Source organism: Hypomesus transpacificus, chromosome 12 (genome assembly GCF_021917145.1).
Source record: "Hypomesus transpacificus isolate Combined female chromosome 12, fHypTra1, whole genome shotgun sequence".
Lineage (NCBI taxonomy): Eukaryota > Metazoa > Chordata > Actinopteri > Osmeriformes > Osmeridae > Hypomesus > Hypomesus transpacificus.
Window position 1 is genome coordinate 6,406,683 of NC_061071.1, and position 24,289 is coordinate 6,430,971.

Consider the following 24,289-nt stretch of genomic DNA (forward strand, 5'->3'; position numbering starts at 1 on the left):
CGTGCCTTTTCTGCCGTCCTTAAGCCCTGATTGGCCTGTTGTTTTCCCATCTTTCGAAAGGCAGGGTATTGGTCTGGTATAGCTGAAGCATGTAAGGAGGATTTGCCACAAGATCACTAAGTATGTGTTCAATTAGGTTATCTAAGGGTTAAAGTAGCTAGGCCACTCACTCTCTCTCTGTCTCTGTAATACCTCAGCCCTTTATTTCGTAACAGGTAATTATAACATGTAATAACAACAGGTAATATGTGATTCCATCCCCTCCTCCTTTACCAACCACAGATGTGGAGGTATAAGGGCCTGCAGATCCCTCCTGGGCAAAACTGCAAGTCAGCATCTTGCTAATCTGGGAACCAACAGGTGTTTACAGGAAGGACCCTTCTCTGAAGCACTGAGGAGGAAGTATTACGCTTAAAGAGACACTGTAAACAGGATTTGGAGTATCCTATGTGTGTCTTCCAAAAGTGTGTGTGTGGGGGGGGGGGGGGGTCTTTGCTTTGCCTAAGGCGGTTCATTATCCCAATCAGTAAGGCTAAAGAACTCCTCTGAGTGTGTGTGTGTGAACCAGTTTAAATGGGGTTGTGATACATAGCTCATACTAGCTACTCTTTTGTCTCTACTCTCTCTCTCTCTCTTTCTCCCTCTCTTTGTCCTGGTTCTTTTCACTTTAGCCCAGTTAGTGGCCTACTTTTTTCTTCAGCAGTACAATTGATACTTTGATCCTTGATTTTGTCTGTATTGGGTTTTTCTCATTATATCTGGCTCACAAATTCATATTTAATATTTGGGATTGGAAAGGGGACAGTGAGATTCAAAAGGTGTCATTGAATGCGTGAATCTCCCGTCGTTGATCATGATGATCACCTTCAATACCTCCATGCTGATCACTCTACGACCAACGAATCTGATGTCATACTTGTTGTGTTTTACAATAAGTCGATCCTATTCACTCCCACTCACACACAATGACTGTCAACTATAATTTAAAATATTAGTATAATAGTACTATATTAATAATAGAATACTGCCCTTTTAAAGTACGATGTATATTTATTAAAAGTTCTTCCGAAGTTCTAAGTGGGTAGAAAGTAATCGGTGCCACTTCCATGCCACCTCCCCACACTCCAATAGGCGGTGCGTAACGACAAGTAAAGTGTCACACCGATTTTGGATTAGTCTGCAAGAAGTCTATATGTTGAACGGTCCTAAGTTCTAAGGTCCGGCCGAAGTTATCTCGTGGACGATGAGGAGGTAACCAAAGCGTTTGATAGTAGAATTTTCTCCCGGTGACGCTGACATAGTCAAGTACTTATTCAATATGGCACGCAGTGGTTATTAGTAGTAACCAAATCCTGTGGAGGCGTGACACTTTTCCTATTCCGTTGAACAACTTGTACATTTAAATGGGTGGACAAAGTATTACAATAATGGACTTTCATGGACTTTATACATTACTTTGTAGTCGGATAGTCTAAACGTTTGGGATTGGACAAGCGCACCGAAGCCGAATGGAAACTATGTCACCTCAACAGCAGCACGAGAGCCTCAACCGCAGCCAAACACCGCTCGCGGCTGAGACGAAGACCGGCGCACACTACGAGAATAAGAGGGTAAGAGTCTATCTTTATTATTATTATTATTTATTAATTAATTAAATACTCATAGACGCACTCGTTAGATCAAAATACAATATTTTTTCTATCCAGATATTGCGCCTCCGGTTAACATACGGAGCGACAGGGTATATTAACTGCGTTAGGGATAGCCTAACCGAGGGTTCCATGTACATTCATTGAGACAACACGTCACTGTCAAAATTCTGATAACAACCAAATCTGAGTGTTTCTTCGCAAATGATTAAGCTAAAACGGTCACCGTCGCACCTGCGCCATTTCTCCCAGTGTCAGGGATGACCGTGCAGTGCGGTTTTGCACGAGGATTGTAGGCGAATTGACCGGACAACGATCCCATTTAAATACAGCCGTCTAATGAACGACATAAATGCAGTTTTGATAATACATTTTAGTGACCCTTCACATAGGCCAGCATGAATTTTGAGTGGTTATTATTCTTCTCCAATAATAGACTTGTATCTAGTTGAAATGTAAATGTTCCGAAGTAAAACGAAACATCTGGGAAACTATGTTTGCCTTTGACTCAGCCTTGTAGTGTGTCGCTGGCAGCATCTGTGTCGGCTGCGGCTCTCTGGATCTTTCAGTCGCATGGCACATTTTAACATTAGGCTTAAAAAGCACACAGTTAGCGTTGAAACAATCTATTCTAAGTTTGCTAAGACTTCCAATAATGCCCCTTTACAGTAACTGGTTGTTTTTGAATGCTTAATACCCTTGATCCCATTGTTTAAAAGCCCAGTAAGTCCTTCTGATGCCTCTGTGTTGTAACAACATGAAATGGACAGTGTTTATTTGGTCTGAGAATGAGCTTAGACACAAAACAGCAGTCATATGTTCCAGGCCTGATGATGGCAGCTGGATAGGCCAACCTTTCACTTCCATACAGAGCTTACTTACTGTGCAATAACCTACAACCATGGGTCTTCTTATAAAAACAATACAGAAAAGCTTCCAGATTGAACCATGTACAGTTCTGTTTGGAACCCTGATTCATTCAAGTTTGTCCCTGGAAACCTTTTTAGAGCGTTTGTCTACGAATTGTTTTACACAGCACTCATGTTTAGCACGTACATACATATGCAACTGCAAAACTGGACATGACCTCCTGGGAAAGGACGGCATTAGGAGGTCCTTTGACGTAAGGACATACGAGTCACTGATGGCCTCATATCAGTCCAGGTTAAAGAGAAGGGACATCCGATTTAGGAGGGAGAACAAGCGTCTCTTTACATCCACTAGCCCAGCCTGTGTAGTTACTCTGTAACTTCTGTGATGGGCAGAATGTAATTACTCAGCACAACAAGGTAGCAACAGATAAGCTTCCAAACATCAGGGTGTCCCTGGCATCAAAAAGACCTGATGTTTGATTCTGATAGCGCGTTACGTTGTTATCGAGTAAAGTCGAATGTTTTGACTGTATGTTGAGTTTTAATCGTTTCATTAGTAAAGAAATTACAACCCTTGCCGGGTATTGACATAATCAAATGAGTTAAGACTTGAAGAACATGAAATGATCTCTCTATTAGTGAAGGTCATCCTTGTATACAGCATGGCCCACAAAGCAAGATAACCTGTGTCAATACAGAAGTGGATCAGTACGTTGATAGAACTTCGGACTCCCTAGCTTCTGAAGGGAAAAGAGTCCCATGGCGTTCACATATACCGACAGAGCAAACATGTTCAGACAATTTTTCGCAAGTGGTGTATGCGGGGATGTGAGAGAGAAAAACTGGAGAAAATATGAAATAAACGTGAGAAAGAAGAAGCCAAATTCTGCACCCCTATGTCACAAATTCCTCCGGCGTCACGGCCCTCTTCCTTGGCGATCGTCGGTCAGTCTCGACGCCGAGATTGATGGGGAATACATGGCGCGGGTCGCGTAACTTGACGTGAACAGCAAACAGACTGTATGTGTTCTCACACCTTCTCTCAGGCTTGTACAGCATTTGGCCTTTTTTCTCTCCACCCGGTGTTTTCTGTTCACGAGAGTGAACCCTTGTTTTACGACAAGGATCTGTACGCGTGTGTGCTCCGTGCTCCCTCTCTCGGGAATATCAGTCAGACTTTGGGACATTCCTGGTCTATAGGATCAGCTGAGAGAACAATTCCCCTTGACAGGTGGCAGGGGGGCCCGCCCACGATAGTATATTCAACTGACACTTGTATGTTTTCTCCCATTTTCTGTTATCGAAATATATCCTCATGGTGGAGGATATTTTGTATGTTTCATTCACTCTCTTTGTACTTTGTTGTTTTCCTGCTCCACAGAGGATGAAGTCTCTGAGCCATCGAAGACAGTCGGCTCCATCCCTGGTCATCAGCAAAGCTCTCACCAGATCCAAAACGCTCTCCAAGTACACTGACCATATTTCTGCACAGTCATCACCCCAAGCTGTCTAAGTCCATAGCAGATCCTCCTTGCTAACACATACACACTCGACATACTGTAAAGGCATATACAAACACACGCGCACACGCTTGCACACACACAAACAAATGCGCACACAAAATAAACATACCATAAGTGACTCTCACTCTAGCCCCTGCTAATCTTCTCAGATAGCTAATCCGTTGACCAATCTGAGGATCTGGGATCTATTAATAGCCCTAGCTTTTCCCACTTGGTCAGAGAAAGTGAATAACCTTATTAAAGAGGTACTACCGAAGTGTTACCTCCTAGTGTTAACTCCTCTGCCAACTGCAGCTCACTGACCTCAATGACTGCGGCAGAGATAGAGAGCGGGCGAGAGAAAGGCGTCCCACCAGATCACTGTGCTGTTCACAGTGAGGCAGGTGACCTAGCGCTGTAGAATCGTATCCTCTCAAGTTCGCCCCCTCAGTCATACTCTGTTCTGAGGACAAACCACCAATAAACTTACCACAGCATCTCTGGTCATATGAAATCACTGTTACGATTGGTGTAGAGTTAGTCATGTGTGCTGGTCGTTTGCCGAATGGTGTTTGAGTGTCTGGAATGTATATTATCTGGAGGGCCTGGGAAGCACAGTATTATTGACGTCATGCCTTCTCTCTCAGGGAGAGCTTCCTGGCCCCGGTGTGTCCAGAGACACTTCCATTGGTCCAGTCCTTTCTGAGTCCTGACAGGGCGTTTCTCCTGCATGGCCACGCCCAGTTGAAGGCGGGACTTCAGACGCAGGACCGGCACCTCTTCCTCTTCACTGACCTCCTCATCGTCGCCAAGTCCAAGTAATGAGTGCAAACGCGGCAGCAACACAAGAAGCGGGGGGGGGGGGGGGGGGGGTTCTCCTCGATAGACGAGCGCGACTTTCGCACGGCGCGAATGTGCAGCTACTGAGGTGTTGTACCCTCTCTGCCGCTCTGTTGGCCCTCCTCAGGTGGCCCACCCACTTTAAGATGAAGACGCAGGCGTTTGTGTGCGAGATGTGGACGGCGGGGTGCGTGGAGGAGGTGTGCGAGGCGAGCAGCAACCCAGACAAGAGCTTCGTGATGGGTTGGCCCACCTACAACTGTGTGGCCATGTTCAGGTACGACTGCCATTTGTTTGTGCCCGTTGACCATTTAGCCGCACTTCATCGAAAGGAAATTGGGAATTTCTAAAGGAAATTGGATTAAACGCAGTAATTCAATCCAGTGATTCAGCTCCCATCTCTCCGGGTTTTTAGCTCTACCCCCTGTAAAGTAGGCGCAAGACACAGCTGAAGGTTCACGGCTACTTAACGAGGACTATTAAATGTGTTCATCTTTTGGTTTTGAAATGTTTATATTGCCTTTGACGTTACCCTGACGTTAAGACTGTCTCCTTACTCTCTCTCTCTGCTACCCAGCTCTTCAGACCAGAAAGAAAGATGGCTCTCCCTCCTCAAAAGGTAAACAACCAACCAAAAGATTGTCTCGTCTCTGGAATTCGCCGTTCTGTCTTTTCTTCAGCAAAGCTAGACAAAACTTTTGCCTCCCTTGTATCCATTTTCTCCTTCCCAGTCGAATAAAAGATGAGAAAGAAAAGGATGATCCTAAAACCATCCCACTCAAAGTGCTTGGCAAAGGCATCAGCAGTTTCTTTCCTGTGAGTTTGCATCTCCTGGTTTACTACTGTGTGTGTGTGTGTGTGTGTGTGTGTACGTGTGTTCATTCCCTGATGCGTCTCAACACTCTATCTCCTTCCCGATCTAGTCCAAGACCTTGGCGGTCAGCAACTCGGATACGACCAATGAGGTTGTTCGACTTGCTCTACAGCAGTTTGGCATCGCCGTGAGTAAATGGATGCTGTCATGAGTCACGTCATTGGCAGGTTATCTGTTTATTGTTTTCTTGATGCATCTGTTCTTGGTTATTCTCTGTGGCTGGGCTTCAATAGGGTCTTTGTGTCTTTGTGTGCCTCAGGGTTGTGTGAAGGACTATCAACTGTGGGTGAGCTCCAAGAGAGAAAACGCCCCCTATCCTCTCATCGGTTAGCACCTCCAAATCGCAGGCGTCCCTGCTGCAGCATCGGTCAGCCTTCCTGTAACCCCTGACACCCCCCCTCCCACCCTCTAACCTTTACCCCTTTGATCCCTTCGTCAGGGCACGAGTTTCCATTCAGTATCCTCATAAGCCACGTACGGGAGCCTCTGTACCTGGCCGGAGGGGGCCGAGAGGCGGCCACGCCTCCAGGCAGACAGAGGGCGCTACACCCTGAGCAGCTGGTGGACAAGCAGTGCCAGTTCATCCTCAAGCCACGGCGCATCACCGCCGCACAGCATCATGGGATCGGTGAGGTGGACCTCTGATGCGGATGAGACAGCGATGCGAGTACAACACGGAGTGGTAGAACCATTTAAACGTGTTGTCGTGTTTGTCGTGTTTGTCGTGTTTGTCGTGGTTTGTCGTTCTGCAGACCCAGGCCAGAAGCCGTTCAAACGCAGGCGGTCTCTCATAAACTGGGCCTTTTGGCGTGGCTCCACCTCTCAGCTCCATGACTCATCCTTCTCTTCTCCCGCCTCCGGCTGCCTGTTTGGCCAACCGCTGAGCGCCGTGTGTCAGAACGATGCCCTGCCAAAGCCAGTCATGGTGAGAGAATCCATTGACGAGCAACCTCCATGAACTCGCGTTCAAATACACAGATTAACGCAGATTAAGCCCGGTTTACAAAAAACGGCGAGGGCCTCTCTCCACAGTCTGGTCACTGACAACGCTTGATCTGTCGACTGGAGAGGCGGTTGTGTCTTTCTGTGTCTCCTGTTATGATGATTTCCACCAGTGCCCAAGGGAAGATGCAAAAACAATCGAAACGGTTGATTCGAAATGTATTAATGCGAGTTCTGATCATTAAACCAGCCCTAATGAATGGCGGTCATAATGAGTGAGGCAAGAGATTACAGAAAGTCGTACATTCACTGAAGTAAACAACTACTAAGAAGAGCAACTGCAAACGTGTCTTTCTACGACACGTCATGTGAACAGGTGGCAATTCTCATGAGAACATTCATGGCAAATATGGTACCTTAAAGGTACGGTCTCGAAGCAGTATGAAAGAAGAGGCCTTAAAGGTGTATATACAGTACACCGTCTCTATAGAACTGGGTAGAGTTCACCAAGTGACCTATTGACCCTCCAGAGAGAATGAGTCCTCACACAGAATGTCATCCCGTCATCTCCTTTCATGGGTCCCCGTCTGCCCTCCAGGACATGCTGGTGTTCCTGTACCACGAGGGGGCCTTCACGCGGGGGATATTCCGCCGCTCGGCGGGGGCCAGGGCCTGCAGGGAGCTCCGGGACACGCTGGACGCCGGCGCCCAGGAGATCCCGCTCACGCGGGAACACGTGTTCATCATCGCCGGCGTGTTCAAGGTACATGCTAGCGCACGCTGCCACCGACGCCCTGGGGCTGTTTGTTTCGTTTGACTGGGCATCGCCTGGAGAGCCGGATGGGTGGGGCTTGTTTGCTGCCTCGACCCGCGTGCACTAGGCATGCTCAGTCGTCGCTTGACCTCTAATTAAGGGGGCTGTGCGACAGCTGTGGCGTTAGTGTCAGTGTGTGTGTATGTGTTTGTGTGCTTGAATGGCACATCATTGACCTACATATGAAGCACAGTTAAATGTAATCCAATCTCATTTAATCATCGTAAGTATATCAGTGACACACATATCCATAGCAACCCAGCACAAGCTGCCCATAACCTAATCTTGAGTTGGGTTGTCAGATTTTAATCTGAAACAATCCGTTAATCTGACAAACAGGGATTCACTGAATAATAAGAGGCTATTATAAGCAATTCACCTTAGCATGACAACTCGTGACAACAGCTCTGATAAAGGAATCGTTTTGGGGTTTGTATGTGAAGAGTTCCCTGTACAGACACAAATTAAACCTACTATTTCATGGAGAGCCTACAGGAACTGTTATGTGTAGTCATGTTTAGTTTTACTAACATACCTTCTTGTATATGTGTATAGTTTAGAACTGTTAACTGTATTGTAATGTACAGTGCTGTAACTTGGGCTGCGTAATACATTGGCCATATCGTAACGATGTGTCATAACATACATAACTGTGATTACATTGTGCTGAATGATTGTGTACTCGAACTGTGTGTGTTCTACATGTCTTCCAGAGGTCGTTTAACTCCTGGGCTGTAGTCGTTGTGACCAAGTGTCATCTGTGTTGACTCTCCCCAGGACTTTCTACGGAACATTCCGGGCAGTCTGCTCTGCTCAGATCTGTATGAACAGTGGATGGACGTGATGGAGGAGACCGAGGGGGAGGAGGAGGTGGAGCAGATAGGGGCTGTCGAGAGGTAACACACATGCTGCTTACACACACACACACACACACACACACACACACACACACACACACACACTAGGGCACTGTTTACGCAGTGCAGTGTTGTCATGAAGCTTCAAGCCTTCAAATCCCATAAAGACTGTCACCTGGTTGCTGGAAAGGTCTGGTAGATTAGGTTGGAAACGGTTTGTAGTAAAACTGTATGTGAATGAACCGGGTTGATGTTCGGTGAACTCATACTTCTTTACTAGGAAATGTTTTGTGAGTCATGAGCGAGAGATTACTGAGGGAGGACAGTGAAAAGTCAGATGTGACTTGAGTCAATAAAACAAAGAGAGTCTTCAGAGGAAAACTATTACATTATAATTGTATTTCTTGCACAAAGTGCACGTCCACAAATCAAATATTATTTCTGTTCGTTTTGATTGTCTGTCTCGTCCCGGCGACGCCATCTCGCTGCAGTCTGGTTGGTCGACTCCCCAAAGAGCATGCACTGTTGCTACGGTACGTGGTTGCTGTGCTGCATGGTATCCAGGGAAACGCCCATGACAACCAGATGAACGCCTTCAACCTGTCGGTGTGCATTGCTCCCAGCATGCTTTGGGCTCCAGGACCCAGCAGCCCTGAGATGGAGGGGGAAGGGGCCAAGAAGGTAAAGCAAATACCCACAATGCCTTTCGTCTGCCCTACTGTTTGCGAGGGTGTACTTGTACACTTCAGGAATCCCGGGCTCCTGTGACCTATAGGCTGCTGTGACTCGGACATGCCTGACCCTAACCCTAAGTCTTTGATTTGATTCTGACCTTCACCTCAGACTTCTCTCTCACCCTTGTGTTGCTTGACCTACAACCTGACTTGCATCACGTGACTGTGTGGGACTGTCACTCAAAGATACGATGGGAAGTTTCATTGGAGGGTGAGAGTTTACGTCTCAGTGTGAGCCTGAGTTCACTGGGAGAAATGTGAAGCTTTTCCTTCTTTCTCCCAGGGTCAGTTTGTCCTCAGCGCTGCTAAAACCTAACCTCTTATTCCCCTCGCAGGGTGTTGGCTAACTGGCTAAATCTGTTGGAGCATTAGCTTGGCACCTATAATTGCAACATCATTATGTAAAGCCATCTCCTGCAGCTCATATACAGTAGCACCGTTTTTTAACATAACCCGGCAAGTGAAAAACTGACTAGGTATTGCCGGATGAAAAACAGCACTTCAGATCGAAAGCGTACTCATCCGTAGGCCTGTGCGATGCAACCAAGTGGTTTTCAGTGGGGCAAGATCGTATGTGGGTCATTAAGCTGCTGGGTTTATGTGTTTAGAGTTCCGTAAATCTCTAGCATGAAACCTGACGGACAATGATTCTTATTTGGATTTACCCTGCCCACCAAGAAGACGTCTTTATGCATTTTTTGGTACTCTTTCTTGAAGGGCAATTAAACGTCTGTTGAGGATTGTCAGGCAGAAATACTCTGTGACACACAAACCTTCCTCACGATACTGGTCTCGTCTAGTTTTAAGACTTAAATTGCACCCTGCTAGAAGAATTCTAAACGGCCGTCAATGTAGCCCTCGGCACTGTTTCTGTTTCATTCGAGCTGTAGTTCATGGTCGGCCATCCTTCTCAGAATACACTCTCTCTCTTCTCTGAAGGCTGTCTCATGAAAATCTCAAGCCGGTCACATCACCAACAAGTCAAAAAGCTGCAATGTTCCAAAAATTGACACACTAACATTCCCGGAAGCCCGTTAATCCTCCTGTGGTAAACTTGATATGGATTAAGACTTGCTACAGTGATCTGCGTCCGCCCAATGAGACGCAAGTGTGTATCTGTGATTATGGATACATTGTCTCCTGTTTGTCCAAAGGTTTGTGACCTGGTGCGCTTTATAATCGAACACTGCCAGGAGCTGTTGGGGGAGGACGTGACCTCACTGTTTGGAGGGCCGCCTGACTGGGGCAGGTTCTGCGAGCAAGGATCAGGTACACACCCTCACACACACAATCACGCGCACACACACACCCCTTATTGTGACAAGGACGCATACGAACCCGTGCAATTATGTGTCATTCTTCAGCCTCGCGTTTAATCTCTCCCACCATTGTTATGCCTCTCCCTTCCTTTCAGACGTGTCATCCTTCCAGCTGACGGACTCCTCCTACGACAGCCTGGATAACGAGCTGAACGGGGACAGCAGCGAGTCCCCCGGCCTCCACACCAGGAGGGGCCGCCGCAGAACCAGAGTCCTGCAGAGCAGCCTGGACTCCGTCCTCACCCTCAGCGACAATGACCTGGACCAGCCCGACACGTGCGCGAGCACCCAACCTGGCAACCCGAACCGCCACCACAACGTTCTCCAGCTGCCCGCTTCGGCCCGACCCAAGAGCAAGAGGCTTCCCTCGGCCGCGGCCCCCTCCTGCCCCAGCCCCCCTGGCTCCGGGAGGGGCCCTTCCGACAGCCCGGACCCCCTCTCCATGGGGGGTTTGCGGAGGCTGAGACGGTGCTCCGAGCCGGCGATTAGCTACAAAGGCCTGGTGACGCGCGTGCTGGGAAACAGCGGGCACATGGGGAGCATCGAGGCCCTCGGGAGCGAGGAGAACGACGATGACGGTGATGATGATGATGAGGAAGAGGAGGAGGGGTATAAAGAGGGCGTGCGACAGACGCACACACAGACGGTGGGGGTCAGGAGGGGGGCGTGCGAGAGTGCGGGGCCTCGCGGCAGCCAATCCCTGCTCCACGGGACCAGCTGCTCCAGCCTGTCCTCGCCGCCCACCTCCCCGACTCCCACACGCTCCTCCTTCGACTCCCTGGACAGCCTCCAGTCTCACTGCGGCGACCACCCCGCGCTGATCTGGCTGCCCAGGTCGGGGGGCTCCAAGGCACCAGGCAAGAGGCCCCCCCCCTCCGCTGTGGCCCCCCTCCCCACCCCCGTCAGCACTTCCTCCGTCCACATTTCGGGCCCCGTTTCCTCCGCCGCTCCAGCCCCTGCCAATGAGCCTTGTCCCGAAAGCTCCCCACCGAAAGAGGCCTTTTCCTGGAGTGCCCTAAGGAGCGGTAGGGGGCTCCATCCCAACACCTGGTTGAAGAAAGCCCGCAGGATGTCTCTTCAGCAGCAGGACAACGCGGACGCGGAGAAGGAGGAGAGGAAGTCTGGGGTAAGGACCACAGTGCTGACCCTCGGGTTTCGTTTTGTTTTTGGTCCGGTTACATACAGAGCCACAGAATGATGACAGAAGCCCCTTTTATACAGAGACCCCTCGTTATGACAGCTTTTGTTGTTCACACTGAACCAAACACAGCCGGCATAATGCTGCCGTGTGTGATTTTAGATAGCATGCTGGCCTTCCGGAATCAGAAGGCCATGACTGCAGCCTCATTGCTTGAGTGTGTTGTCAAGCCGTGACATCGATCCGGCTTGACCGCTGTCGGCTTAATGTCGGTACAACAATGACCCCCCATACCATGTTTGTACCTTTAAACAAAACTTGCACGGCAGATAAAGGCGCAACATTCCTGTCTTGAACAGGATGTGTAAGAGCCATTGACAAGCAAACATAAGTGGGAAGAAAATGGAGGAGACCTTTCTCTTACTTATTCTTAAATGTGTCCTTGACTTTCTTTTTCTTTCTCTCTGAAGGGAAGACCGTCTGACAAGACTCTCCCGGGGCAGGAGAGAGGAGGAGGAGGGGTCAGACAGTTGTCTGTTGATCTCCCCAGGTCCAGCGGGCCCTGGAAGGGAGGAGGGGCGGAGAGAGGAAGGGTTACCCAGGACCGAAGCCCTCCTCCTCCCAGGCAGGAGGCAGAGAGCCCCCCTTCGCACCATCGCTCCCTGGGACAGATCCACTACGGCAGGTCCCCTTGTTACCAACCCTCAGACAAACCACTCACAGTGCGCGAGCTGAGAGAAATACACAGCCAGGCTTGTCTGCAGCACCAGTACGGCCACACAGGAAGTGATGTCCTCAGAGAGGGCCAGGTGACAGGAAGAGAGGGGGGTGAGTCCAAACGTCTTCCCCAGGATGTGTTCTTTGGGCAAACCGGGCCCTTTCTCTCCATGGCCAGACCAAAGTCCCACTCCCTCACCCCACCCATGGACGGCTATGATGGAGGCAGGCTCTTCCAGAGACGGTCCTCCGAGCCTGGGGCAGTGTGTCTAAGCGAGGCCCTGGGCCTTGACCGGGCCTCCACCTTGCACCTGGAGAGGCTCCACAGTGAGGCCAAGCAGGGCCAGACGTCAAAACTAGACCCAGGTCTGAAAGTGTCTGAGGTGGAACCGCTGGGCGGCCAAGCCAGGCGGAGCACGGAAACCCAGTTCTGCCTGTCTCCCTCCGCCACCAAGACGGTGAGGGACTATTTCTCCTCTCACAGGCGTAGTAACCCCCAGGGCGGCAAGCAGGTGGCGCTGGCTCTTGTCCAGGGGAAGAGGGAAAGGATGAGGAGGTGCAGTGACCCCATGTTGGAGCCAGACTTTGACAAGCTGCTATTTGCCGAGGAGTCCTACGTGTGATTTAAATCGACGACCACTTAAACCATGTCACGCCAACAGGAGGTTTGCCAAAGGCTGATGGCCAAGCACATCGACGCGAACGCTCTTGATGAACATTTTCGAAAATCATCCATCGCTCGCAATAGCAACAAGAACAACTTGTTCAACTTGTGCAAGTGCTCGTGTGAATATACATCCCTCCGGCGATGCTCAGACAGGAGTTTGTTGTAGTGAATCTGTGTGGGAAATAGACTAAGCTTTCCCTTTGCCAATGTATACGCTGCTTTTTGAAAACGGGACGCTGCAAACCTAAGGCTTTAGAGAACGGGAGCATAGGTTATAGATCACAAGGCTTATAGATGCCAGAGATTAACACCATTTATTTTAGTCCTGCTCAATTCTAAGTACAACATATATTTACTTGGCCAAGTATGCTTAAAACACTTACTGAAGTAATGCGTTGACTGGATTTAAATTCATGAATTTAAAGTCTCCTTCCACTGTGTCCATATATGTTCACATATCTTAACAACTAACCCAGGTAAGCTTGTTAGCACTTCAGTATGTCTTGTGGTAAACATCAACAACAGAAAATGTTGACTGCCAATTAAATCAAGTGTCTACTTGCAGCAAAAGCTGAAGCTTGCGTTCTCTATGACAAAAATGTTTCTAAAGGTTTTTAAGACGCAGGAATACATGCTTGCGTGTTAGTTTTGCGCATCTTTGCGAAGAATAGATCTTTGCATTTGATAGATACTGTACCACTTCTAAAACCCAACAGTAGTTCGTTTTTCTACTCAATACGCTGCCAATAACGTACACGTGCTTTTCCATGTCTCAGTAACTCTTGTACATCAACCAGTATTTATTATGTCAAATGATGCTTCTATTGTTCTACATCTGTGTAAATAAGAAATTGTTGGGTGCATGAAAGTCTTGACGTTTGTACGAGATAGTATTGCTGCATTCTTCCATCGCCTCTTATGCTCCTTCTAGTGGGTGTTCATGGATGCTATGTAACGCATAAGGCTGTATGACTCAGTGGATGATAAATCTGGAAGCTCCTGTGTGGATCTTGTTCAGTGTCTTTCTACCAGGCCTTCAGATGACCCCCCCAGCCCCCCCAAAGTCCTCAGCCTCTATGTTACCACAACTAGGACCAGCACAAGGCCATTCACATTTTGACAGTTGGTTATAGCCTTGTTTGTTTTGGGTTATGTTTCATAAAAGGCTAAGTAACTTGGTCTAAATCGTGATGTAATTCCAATACTCATATTCCTCCCTCCACGTACGACACAGAACAGGTCAGAGGAGAATCCTTTAAAAGGAGTTTATTGTATTAAATCTTACCAGGTTCTACATGAGTAGACAATGCTATAAAACAGGGTATTTCTATACATGATAAAACTCAGGTTTGGATGGCCACATAATTTAAAACAGTAAAGCATTATCACATCTCTGACTCATATCTAGTAGTTCTCAACTTGTCATTTTAGCGACATTTCCTTCAACAGTCCTGATTCTTTTGGTGTTACCTCCTCCTCCATGTACCATTCATACCAAGAAAAGGTTAACATTTGACGATATCGAGCAGCACTTCATGGTTTCGTGTGGGTACATGGGCCGGCTAGGAGTTCTGCAGTCTGCAACACTAACAACATGATTCCAACCACAATCAGAACCACTTTAGCATTGAAATGTACATGGTTTGAACATGATAGAAAGAGTGCGGCCCAGAGTATTCAGTGAAGGTTCCAGTAGACAGTGTTACGTCACACGCACACACACACACATTCCCTTATTATTTGGGAGTGACGTGAAGCAGACGTGTTTGGATTCCTCGGTGTGTTCGCGGACGCAGAGAAAACCTCACCGAAATGTGTTGGTGATTAAGGTAATCAAAGGGAACTTAACTTATAATTCCAATTTAGGGGGGGGGAAATCAAGACACTGGTGATGTGAGGGGCCAGGGGGACAGGGGACGGACGGTTTGTGTCACAGTCAATTTCATGTTGGTGGTTTGCAACGTCAGTGATCTGTAAGTAGGTCTACCTAGCTAGGCTCTGTCTCAGGTTTAGCCTTACACCCTCTTCCCACAGTATATATACTGAGTATACTGGGAACAAGGACACAGCCATGTTCCAGAAGCCGTTACCCCATGACTAAAGATCATGTGATTTGGTTATGTAGCCTGATCCAGCACCTGTGTGGTTCCGATAGGGGGATAACAGAGAGAAAGGGGGGGGGGGGGGGGGGGGCCATTAAGAAGATCCATCTCCACTCTGTCTGATGTCTGCCACACTCTCGGGCACCCGGGCAGTCATGCCCTCCAGAGACTTGGTCAGACAGATCTGGCAACCCAGACGAGACCTGCGGTGAGGAGACAATGAGGTGAACATGGGAGGTGAACATGGGGGGTGAATGAGTCTGAGACTGGTGTGTGTTCTGACTCTTCCTACAAAGGCTGTCAGATCTACAGACAGTCAGGTCTAGTCAGGTCCTACGTACTCGACCAATCCATGTGCATGTAACTGGCTGTCACCCCTCACTACTGGGAGCAGCTAGTTAGGGAGTGGGTCAGGATACAGTGAGGTGTGTGTGTGTGCGTGCGCATGGTGACGTCAGTTCACAGCCAGGGTGCGAGGTGTGTAATTATCCCTTTGTTCTCCTCCTCACCCCGGTTATCCCCTACTGCCATTATCACTCACATCGGATCAGCTCAACTCTCAATTCTCCATATGGCTAAACAGTACCACAGATAACAAAGGGAGGCCTGCCGCGGAGACGGGAATGTGTACAGGTGAAGGTGGGAGGGTGTGTGTGTCTCTCTCGTATGTTTCGGAAGACGACTGAAAGCTTCGGCAGTGCGTCTACCTCAGTGTGTGTGTGTGTGTGTGTGTGTGTGTGTGTGTGTGTGTGTGTGTGTGTGTGTGTGTGTGTGCGTGCGCTTGAGAATGCCTCACGTGTCAGTAAGTCCGTAAGCCAGGTCCAGCATGTCCATCTCCTCGTCAGTGACCGGGCCCAGTTGCTTGTACACCTCCTCGTCAAAGATCAGATGACAGGTGGAGCACGCCAGGGTCCCCTCACAAGCACCTGGGAGAGGAGGGGGAGGAGAGGAGATGGGAGGGGGGGGGGGGGGAGAGCATGAGCTTGTTTTGTGATGGAGAGGTGGATATGGCCCAACGGGATGTGTGAATGTCTGGCCAGTAAGGGAGGGGAGAAGAAGACCTGGAACGCAACGTGGACCGTGTATCCAAGCACACTCACCAAAGCCGTCGATGTCGATGTCCTGGTCAATGATGATGTCTAGTAGAGAGTCTCCCGGAGAGCCCTTCACCGTGATCTTCTCTCCGTCACGGTTGATCAGGTGGACGGTCACCTTGTTGGAACTTCCAAAGAACACAATCACACATGGGAATGAGAAGACCCGTTTACCGTTTTGTGCCGACCTAACCCAGGTTGTAAGGGACATAGAGTTGACTTCGAGCATTATACAGTGACTTTTAGAGTTATAGTTCCACCTAGTGGACATACCTCGTTTTTGCACAGGTGCCCTTTCACATGCATGTTCACCTTAGTTGTGCAATGCTTTTCCATATCTTTGAATAGTTCCAAAGGTAACATGACTCAGGAACTGGTCTTTACACTAAGCACCCATCCACCCACACAATTAAGTGATGGTCTGACAGGCAATAGATCTGATAGACTACATCTAAACGGTTTGAGGCATCAATTACTTGTTAGTTTGGCTAAATGTCAACAGTTAGGTGTTTAATCTTTCTAAACTATTACATTTAGGTGAGAAAGGTCATCAGAAATAATAAGGGATTAGGAAAAAGTTACAAATGTTTCAGTTGGCATAAACTTAACACTGCCCCTTTCATGTGCACATGACTGCACACGCATTAAAAGAGCCTTCGATGACAAGAAGCTTAAATAACTGGGGAGGCACTTAAAGTGAGAAAGGCCTAAAACGAAGTTCAAATAATGTAACGAATTTTTGGGATTAAGTACAGAATTCAAAGCTTCCTAAACTCTGGTAGCAAGTGCTGGTCTTAAAATATTCAACAGCATAATGGTTCAAGGACTACTGTACGGTTGAAGAACGAAATTGGACCGGAAACAAACCATTAGGCAAGACTGGCTGTTACCGACAACCTATTTATTTCACACAAGGTGTCTGTTCACAGTCAAGTGACGTAAACTAGCTAACATTTGCTAATGACCTGGAGTAGGGACAACATATCTGTGCCCTGCAAGAGTACTCGGAACATACCGACTCTCCAGCAGCATCTAAAACTAAAAGGCAAAGACAGGATAGCCACCTACTTACCTGAGTGGTAGTGTCGATGTGCTAAATTCCCTATGTCGAACACAGGCCCTATTGCTGTGGTCTATTGCGGACATAGGCCTGTTATTCAACGAAAACATTGTACTGCTTGTTGATGAAACGGCAGCGCCATTCCGTAGACAACTGTCTCGTAACGACGCGTTAAACAATCTTCTTGTTACTGTCGCCAGTGCCATTTGTAAAAGCACACGTAACTACAAGAAATATAATCTGTATATTGTCCTTAGGGATATGTTGTCTGTCTAGACTGCCTTGTCTCCTTTAAAGGAATAGCTATGAGCAAACTAAATTCGGTAAACGTGCTAGCTAGCTAGCGATGTCGGCTCCCTGTGTCACAGTACTGACTTTCATTGCATAACACTGTTTTACATGGCAAGGTACTGTAGCTGCACCGCACATGCAAGAGAAAACTACAATTTCGACTAGCAGTAAAAACAAAACAATGTCGACTATTTTTATACCTGTTCCAATAAGCAGTGTGCTAGTCTGGTCAACATTTTTTTTTTTGCATTAAAATCTGTATCGCGCAAGAAATAAAAGATTCATGTATGTAAGAAGCTAATAGTTTTCCTGTATGAAACATTTTCTGACACGCGCCCCACGTTTGCTAGCTTCAGCTGACCAATCACGGCCATCGTTTCATAATGGCAAGTCGAACTAGGTTGTTTTTAAGACTACTTTTACACTACTTTTACTTTGTACTAGTATGATCATTAGCCTGCATATTGTTACTAAGAATATTTCTTTTTTATTTTAGGTCTGTGTTTTGAATAATTTGAGCCAATAAACACTTCCATATTAGAACATGAACTAAACGGAATCTACCTAAAATCTCAAATCAGCCGTTCTAGTATCAATACAATCATCAAAATCATTTAAAGAAGCACCATCGATACACACAAAAAAAACCCTAACTGAGAATCGCCGCTCTCCAGTGTAGAATAGAATTTGCATGCAGTGTTGTATTCCACCTGCAGAGAGCAGAAATTAATCTGTTGGTGCACATTTTAAAAGAATTCACAAAAATAGTAAAGGGGGTCAGTTCAAATGTCTTTGGATTTAGGGGGATTTCATAGTGTATTGTGAATAAGCAGGGGTTGGATGCCGTATGATGGACATGGATTTGGATTTTATAGTAGGACTTTTGGTATGGAAGCAAATCGTGACCAAAATTCAAATGAAAATGCATTTCCAGAAATGCATTTTCATTTTAAGAATGTGGCTGCATTATTTGACTCATAAATCAAATTAGTATTCAATCATCCTATTTGCATTTTCATTTTCTTCTTTAAGACTGCTCATTCTTTCCCTTATTTAAAATGAAAACGAAAAAGACATTTGAAATTTAATTTTCAAAATATGCCCCAGCAAATAGATACCAAAATTCAATTTGAAATGTAAAATTTGAAAATGAAAATGCATTTCCAGAAATGCATTTTCATTTTAAGAACGTGGCTGCAAAATCGTGACCACAATTCAAATTCAAATGCATTTCCAGAATTGCATTTTCATTTTCAAGAACGTGGCTGCAAAATCGTGACCACAATTCAAATTCAAATGCATTTCCAGAAATGCATTTTCATTTTAAGAACGTGGCTGCAAAATCGTGACCACAATTCAAATTCAAATGTATTTCCAGAAATGCATTTTCATTTTAAGAATGTGGCTGCATTATTTGACTTATAAATCAAATTAGTACTGATTAGTACTGAGCGGACATTGCATTTTCATTTTCATGTTCTGCCCGCAAAGAACTGCCCATAATTCGAAAACGAAAATGCATTCTGAGCGGCGCAGTAGAGTGACGTCAGTAGCCGCTCTTCTTCAGCTCCCTGCTGACCGAGCTACCCATCTTGTTCGGTAGGGGGCGGTGTGCACATACGCATTGCATTACATGGCAAATGTGCCGGGAAATTGATTGAATTGCCGGGTCTTTAGAGGACGCATCACAGATCATGGCGCTCCGTCAAATTGTGCAGACACTGATAGAATTAGCTGAGCTGGTAGAAACTAATAATATATCTGAGTCTGATGCCCGTGACCGAGTAGAACAAGTCACAGAGAGCTTGGCTGCATACTCTGCCGTCACAGACGTACACATTAATGAGGTTGCCATAGTAAACCTCTCTTCAGTCCTGGAACGGCTGGATGCTGTGGAGCCTCAAATGGGACGGGGACGACCAACCATCCACATCCCGTTCGAGTCCATCGAAAACTATTTATTAAATGGTTTAAAAATAAAGGACATAGCGGAGCTGTTGTCGGCCACCAGACCATCCGTCGGAGGATGCAAAGCAACGGATTTATGGAGCTAGAAAGCTGACAAAAGTATCTGAATTTGAATATGAAAGATCTGAAATATTTGTGTGTCGAATTTCATAAAACTGAAATATATTGCTGTTGAATATATAATATCTGAATTATTTGTATGCCAAATTTAATACAACTGAATTATTTTGATCCAAAAATAAAACATTCTAAAATTCAGATTGCAGGAATTCAGATTCTTGAAATTCAGATTGCGGAAATTCAAATTCAGATTGCGGAAATTCAGATTTTGTCTGAACCAGGCCAAAAGTGAAACAGCTTGCTTTCACAGGAAAAAGTAGACCATTTAATAAATAGTTCTCGATGGACTCGAACGGGATGTGGATGGTTGGTCGTCCCCGTCCCATTTGAGGCTCCACAGCATCCAGCCGTTCCAGGACTGAAGAGAGGTTTACTATGGCAACCTCATTAATGTGTACGTCTGTGACGGCAGAGTATGCAGCCAAGCTCTCTGTGACTTGTTCTACTCGGTCACGGGCATCAGACTCAGATATATTATTAGTTTCTACCAGCTCAGCTAATTCTATCAGTGTCTGCACAATTTGAGGGAGCGCCATGATCTGTGATGCGTCCTCTAAAGACCCGGCAATTCAATAAATTTCCCGGCACATTTGCCATGTAATGCAATGCGTATGTGCACACCGCCCCCTACCGAACAAGATGGGTAGCTCGGTCAGCAGGGAGCTGAAGAAGAGCGGCTACTGACGTCACTCAACTGCGCCGCTCAGAATGCATTTTCGTTTTCGAATTATGGGCAGTTCTTTGCGGGCAGAACATGAAAATGAAAATGCAATGTCCGCTCAGTACTAATCAGTACTAATTTGATTTATGAGTCAAATAATGCAGCCACATTCTTAAAATGAAAATGCATTTCTGGAAATACATTTGAATTTGAATTGTGGTCACGATTTTGCAGCCACGTTCTTAAAATGAAAATGCATTTCTGAAAATGCATTTGAATTTGAATTGTGGTCACGATTTTGCAGCCACGTTCTTGAAAATGAAAATGCATTTCTGGAAATGCATTTGAATTTGAATTGTGGTCACGATTTTGCAGCCACGTTCTTAAAATGAAAATGCATTTCTGGAAATGCATTTTCATTTTCAAATTTTACATTTCAAATTGAATTTTGGTATCTATTTGCTGGGGCATATTTTGAAAATTAAATTTCAAATGTCTTTTTCGTTTTCATTTTAATTAAGGGAAAGAATGAGCAGTCTTAAAGAAGAAAATGAAAATGCAAATAGGATGATTGAATACTAATTTGATTTATGAGTCAAATAATGCAGCCACATTCTTAAAATGAAAATGCATTTCTGGAAATGCATTTTCATTTGAATTTTGGTCACGATTTGCTTCCATATTTTGGAAGGGATTTTGATTGTATTATTAGGCTGTAGCTGGTCTGATCACATTCCGGAGCAGAAGGTGGCGGTAATGCACCAATAAACTGAATCGGACCGCCGTAAAACCTCTGTAATCCACGAATAAGAAGTTGACTTCAGACAAGCTAAAAATGGATTATATCAAACATTTTGAAATCAATGCTCAAATTTACAAAAACACGTTGGAGCAAATTATTGAAAAGGTGATGGTGGCGTACCTACTAAGTCCAAACAAATGAACGTTTTGTCATTCTTTACTGCAAGTTAGGTAGCTTAATCTAGCCATTTAGAAAAAATACATGGCGCGAAATTCAAACTGCTGTTAGCAAACACATTCATGTTAGCCAATTTAGCCACTAACCCTGCTTTCTTGTAATAGTATTCAAAACTGCAAGACTGTGACAATGACGTGGAGATAGACCTGAGGTCGTCGCCAAGAGGTTTGCAAATAAAACGAGGTACTGTATAAGGTTTCATAAACGTTCTTATACTATGCTAACCAGCTAGCTAGTGATCCAGATTGACATACATTTTTTTATCATGTACCACCTCCATGGGATTACGAAGAGAGAGCTTCATACATCGATCAATCAGAATGGGAACTGTCAACGGTCAGTATGGGCGACTAACATGATTAAAACCAAACATTTCCAGTCACTTACACTGGACTCGCATGACGTTTCCTCTGCCTCTTCTTCAGGGTTCTGCAGCGTCAGGACTGTCACAAGGAGGTATACTTACTCCATTTCCAAATACTTTGTAATCCCAGTCAAGGGTCTCATTTTCATTTAGCACTCTTATGTGTGGCTAACTAACCTTTTGGGTCATTGTTTTTCCACAGCGCACAACCCCTTTGACGCTGGTCAGGTAAAGTACCCGGATATTCTATGACAGATTTTATGTTTAAATCCCATTACCATCGGTGTTTTTTGGTTCTTTGCTTCAAAACAGATAGATTTCTCAACCAAGGATCAGGATGACAACACCGTGTACACTAATGACTCATCAGTCCAAGATGACGACAAAGAGCGCATTAAGGGCAAGTCCAAAATATTTCACAGTATCACAATAATACCATATTTATTATAAATCACGGTCTACGTTGCTAATACGGTAGCATATCCACGACAACGTTGTGCCGTATCGTTGGCAGGTGTGTCTGTGCTGGATGATACTGAGTGGACCCAGAATCCCTTGAACGAGACCCAGGGCAGCCTGCTGTGGGACCAGGGTCAGCCAGAAGACCAGGACAAGGAGCTGGAGGAGAGCCTGAGCAGCCAAAACAGCACTCTCCTGCAGCTGTATCCCAGCATGCTCAGCAAAATCGGCAAGGCCTGGCGCCGCCAGCAGGTGGCGGACGCGGCGGGCTCAGTCCTGAACAAGTACCGCCAAATGAGGTGGTCCTCCGGCAGAAGAAAGCTGAACGACGCCGACACCACCTTGGGACCCGTTCGCAGGAACGCGAGGCCTGCCCTCAACGAAACAATCACTTTCCCTCAGACTTTTCCTCCTCAGAAAAGGCCTCTGAACCCCAGCCAGCCCGTGTCTTCGTACCTCAAGGGGACTGATGCGAGCGTCCACGCTCCCCAGCGCCTTTGGGATAGCCGCGCCGAGGGGAAGTCCCCGAGCAGAGGGAGGGAGTCGAAGAGAAGACTCCCTATCCTGGTGATGGACTTCTCTGAGCCTTCATCTTCACGTGAGTTCTCTGAACTAAACAAGACGTTCTCCATATCCGACTCCCCTCCCTCCTCCTCCTCACCCCCTAGACAGGAGCGTACTGTCTTGCTTAGCCCCAGGTCTGCTTATCCCGAGGCAGGAAGTTCCGGGACACAATCGGCGAGGCCCGTTACCAACCGGGAGGCCCCGCCCAGTCTCCCTTCTCATAAGAGATTAACCGCTGTACGCCCCGTGGTCGTCACGGCACCCTTCCCCCCAGAGTGCTCCAGGGCCCACGGCTCCCCCGCCAGAGACAGTCCCTTCACACGGCACCGTCACGCGTCTCCCTACGGCCACGCCCCAAGCCCCCTGTCGGCCCCTGCGTCACCACACCGCTCTCTCCAGAGGCCTGTCTCGTCGCTCGGGTGTCTTTACCCCGGGGACCCCAGCAGGCTCACCCAATCCAAGCTCCCCACTTCCCAGTCGCCTTGGCCCGGGCCTGGCCAACAACAGCTCCAGCCTCGCCTCTCCATGGACTGTTCGGCCCCCTCCCTCGGCCAGAGGCTCTCCCCGAAGCAGCTCGACGAGGAGTTTAGGAAAGTCTACCGCAGGTTCATTTGCCGGGCGGAATCCCCTCTCCACAACCCTCACTGCCGCTTCTGTGAGAGGAAGGTGGAGAGCGAGGGGCGGTCCTCCTCCATACTGGCCGCCCTGGCCCTCTCTCCCTACCACCTGAAGAAGCGCCACAGGGAGCTGGACCAGGAGCGGTCTCCCCAGGCCAAACGTCCCAGGGACGGCTGCTTTGTGAACTCCCCCGGGTCTCTGCGCCAGAGGAAGGCCATGTTGAGGATCCAGCATCGCACCAGTCGTTTTCTGTCGTCCACTCTCGCCGAGGCCTCCTTGGACTCGGTCGCCTGGAGCCACAAGGAGCCTGCCCTGGGCCAGGCACGCACCGCACCGCACCCCTCGACTGAGAGACAAGGCAAGAGAGCTGGGGAGGCCAGGTTCAGCCTGCAGCTTCCTGCTTTGGTAAGCCAAACAATATCTCACTTTTTTTGTATAAGCATTTAAAAAAAACTGTTATAGCCCTAGAAATTGAAAGTTTTTTTTTACTAGATGTTCTGGTGTCCTCTTTCCTATTTAGAAAGAAGAGTACAACAGATTTGTCAGACAATATCAAGGTTGGTTTGATTTGGTGAAAGAGTCGACACTGAGCATATTCAAGTGGATTGTACAGTCAAGTACCATAATAGGGTAACCTGAGCCTTTGTCTTTGCAGGACAGTCACCAGAACCATCCGAATGGACTGGCTGCCCCTCAAGGCTTTCGTCCAGTTTGTCAAGAAGAAGACTGCTCTATAAATAATCGTCTCAATGCTTTCGATGTTCTCCTAGTCTTACTTACTATGTTTGAAGTTCATATTTTACTTCCTTTATATTCTGTAAATGAATTTAGTCAATATGGGAAGGGTTTGGTTAAAGTGGGACTTTTAAAAGTAATCTTTTTTAATATATCAATAAAAAAAACTCCAATATTCAGTTCTCATGTGACATGGGCATATTAATAAAACATGTAATGTTAAGTAAAGTCCTCGATTATTGGGAAGAATACTGAAGTTATACTGGTATTTGAAAAGGATTGGAGCCAAACAGCTCCATACTAGCCTGTGAACTTGACTGAGCCAAACTTTTCTTTAAGCATTTAAGAC

At 46.9% G+C, this 24,289-nt stretch overlaps 3 protein-coding genes across 4 annotated transcripts; 2 read left to right on the forward strand and 1 right to left on the reverse strand.

Annotated features, from left to right (window-relative positions):
• The first annotated feature begins 1,167 nt into the window (after positions 1-1,167).
• Positions 1,168-13,552, forward strand: LOC124474424 (rho GTPase-activating protein 20-like). Of its 2 annotated transcripts, XM_047030533.1 has the most exons (17): positions 1,168-1,251; positions 1,463-1,610; positions 3,903-3,988; positions 4,671-4,841; positions 4,991-5,140; positions 5,441-5,482; positions 5,595-5,679; positions 5,787-5,864; positions 5,997-6,063; positions 6,177-6,365; positions 6,490-6,662; positions 7,278-7,442; positions 8,271-8,389; positions 8,842-9,031; positions 10,239-10,353; positions 10,499-11,529; positions 12,012-13,552. In XM_047030533.1, exons 2-17 carry the CDS (start codon positions 1,509-1,511, stop codon positions 12,879-12,881), a joined length of 3,633 nt encoding a protein of 1,210 aa, XP_046886489.1. In that variant the 5' UTR covers positions 1,168-1,251; positions 1,463-1,508; the 3' UTR covers positions 12,882-13,552. The 2 variants fall into 2 exon arrangements, with proteins under 2 accessions (XP_046886489.1, XP_046886488.1); XM_047030532.1 differs by having other exon boundaries at positions 1,175-1,610.
• Positions 13,553-14,176: 624 nt separating this feature from the next.
• On the reverse strand, positions 14,177-17,870 carry LOC124474481 (adrenodoxin-like). Its single transcript, XM_047030646.1, has 4 exons — positions 17,194-17,870; positions 16,128-16,249; positions 15,824-15,953; positions 14,177-15,230 (listed from the first exon to the last, which is right to left on the reverse strand). The coding sequence occupies exons 1-4, from the start codon at positions 17,385-17,387 to the stop codon at positions 15,122-15,124; spliced, it is 555 nt and encodes a 184-aa protein (XP_046886602.1). The 5' UTR covers positions 17,388-17,870; the 3' UTR covers positions 14,177-15,121.
• A 3,022-nt stretch (positions 17,871-20,892) lies between these two features.
• si:dkeyp-117h8.4 (uncharacterized protein LOC572032 homolog) lies at positions 20,893-24,179 on the forward strand. Its single transcript, XM_047030549.1, has 9 exons — positions 20,893-21,128; positions 21,305-21,383; positions 21,493-21,536; positions 21,626-21,656; positions 21,767-21,792; positions 21,877-21,964; positions 22,079-23,610; positions 23,726-23,762; positions 23,861-24,179. Exons 1-9 carry the CDS (start codon positions 21,057-21,059, stop codon positions 23,944-23,946), a joined length of 1,995 nt encoding a protein of 664 aa, XP_046886505.1. The 5' UTR covers positions 20,893-21,056; the 3' UTR covers positions 23,947-24,179.
• The last annotated feature ends 110 nt before the right edge of the window (positions 24,180-24,289 follow it).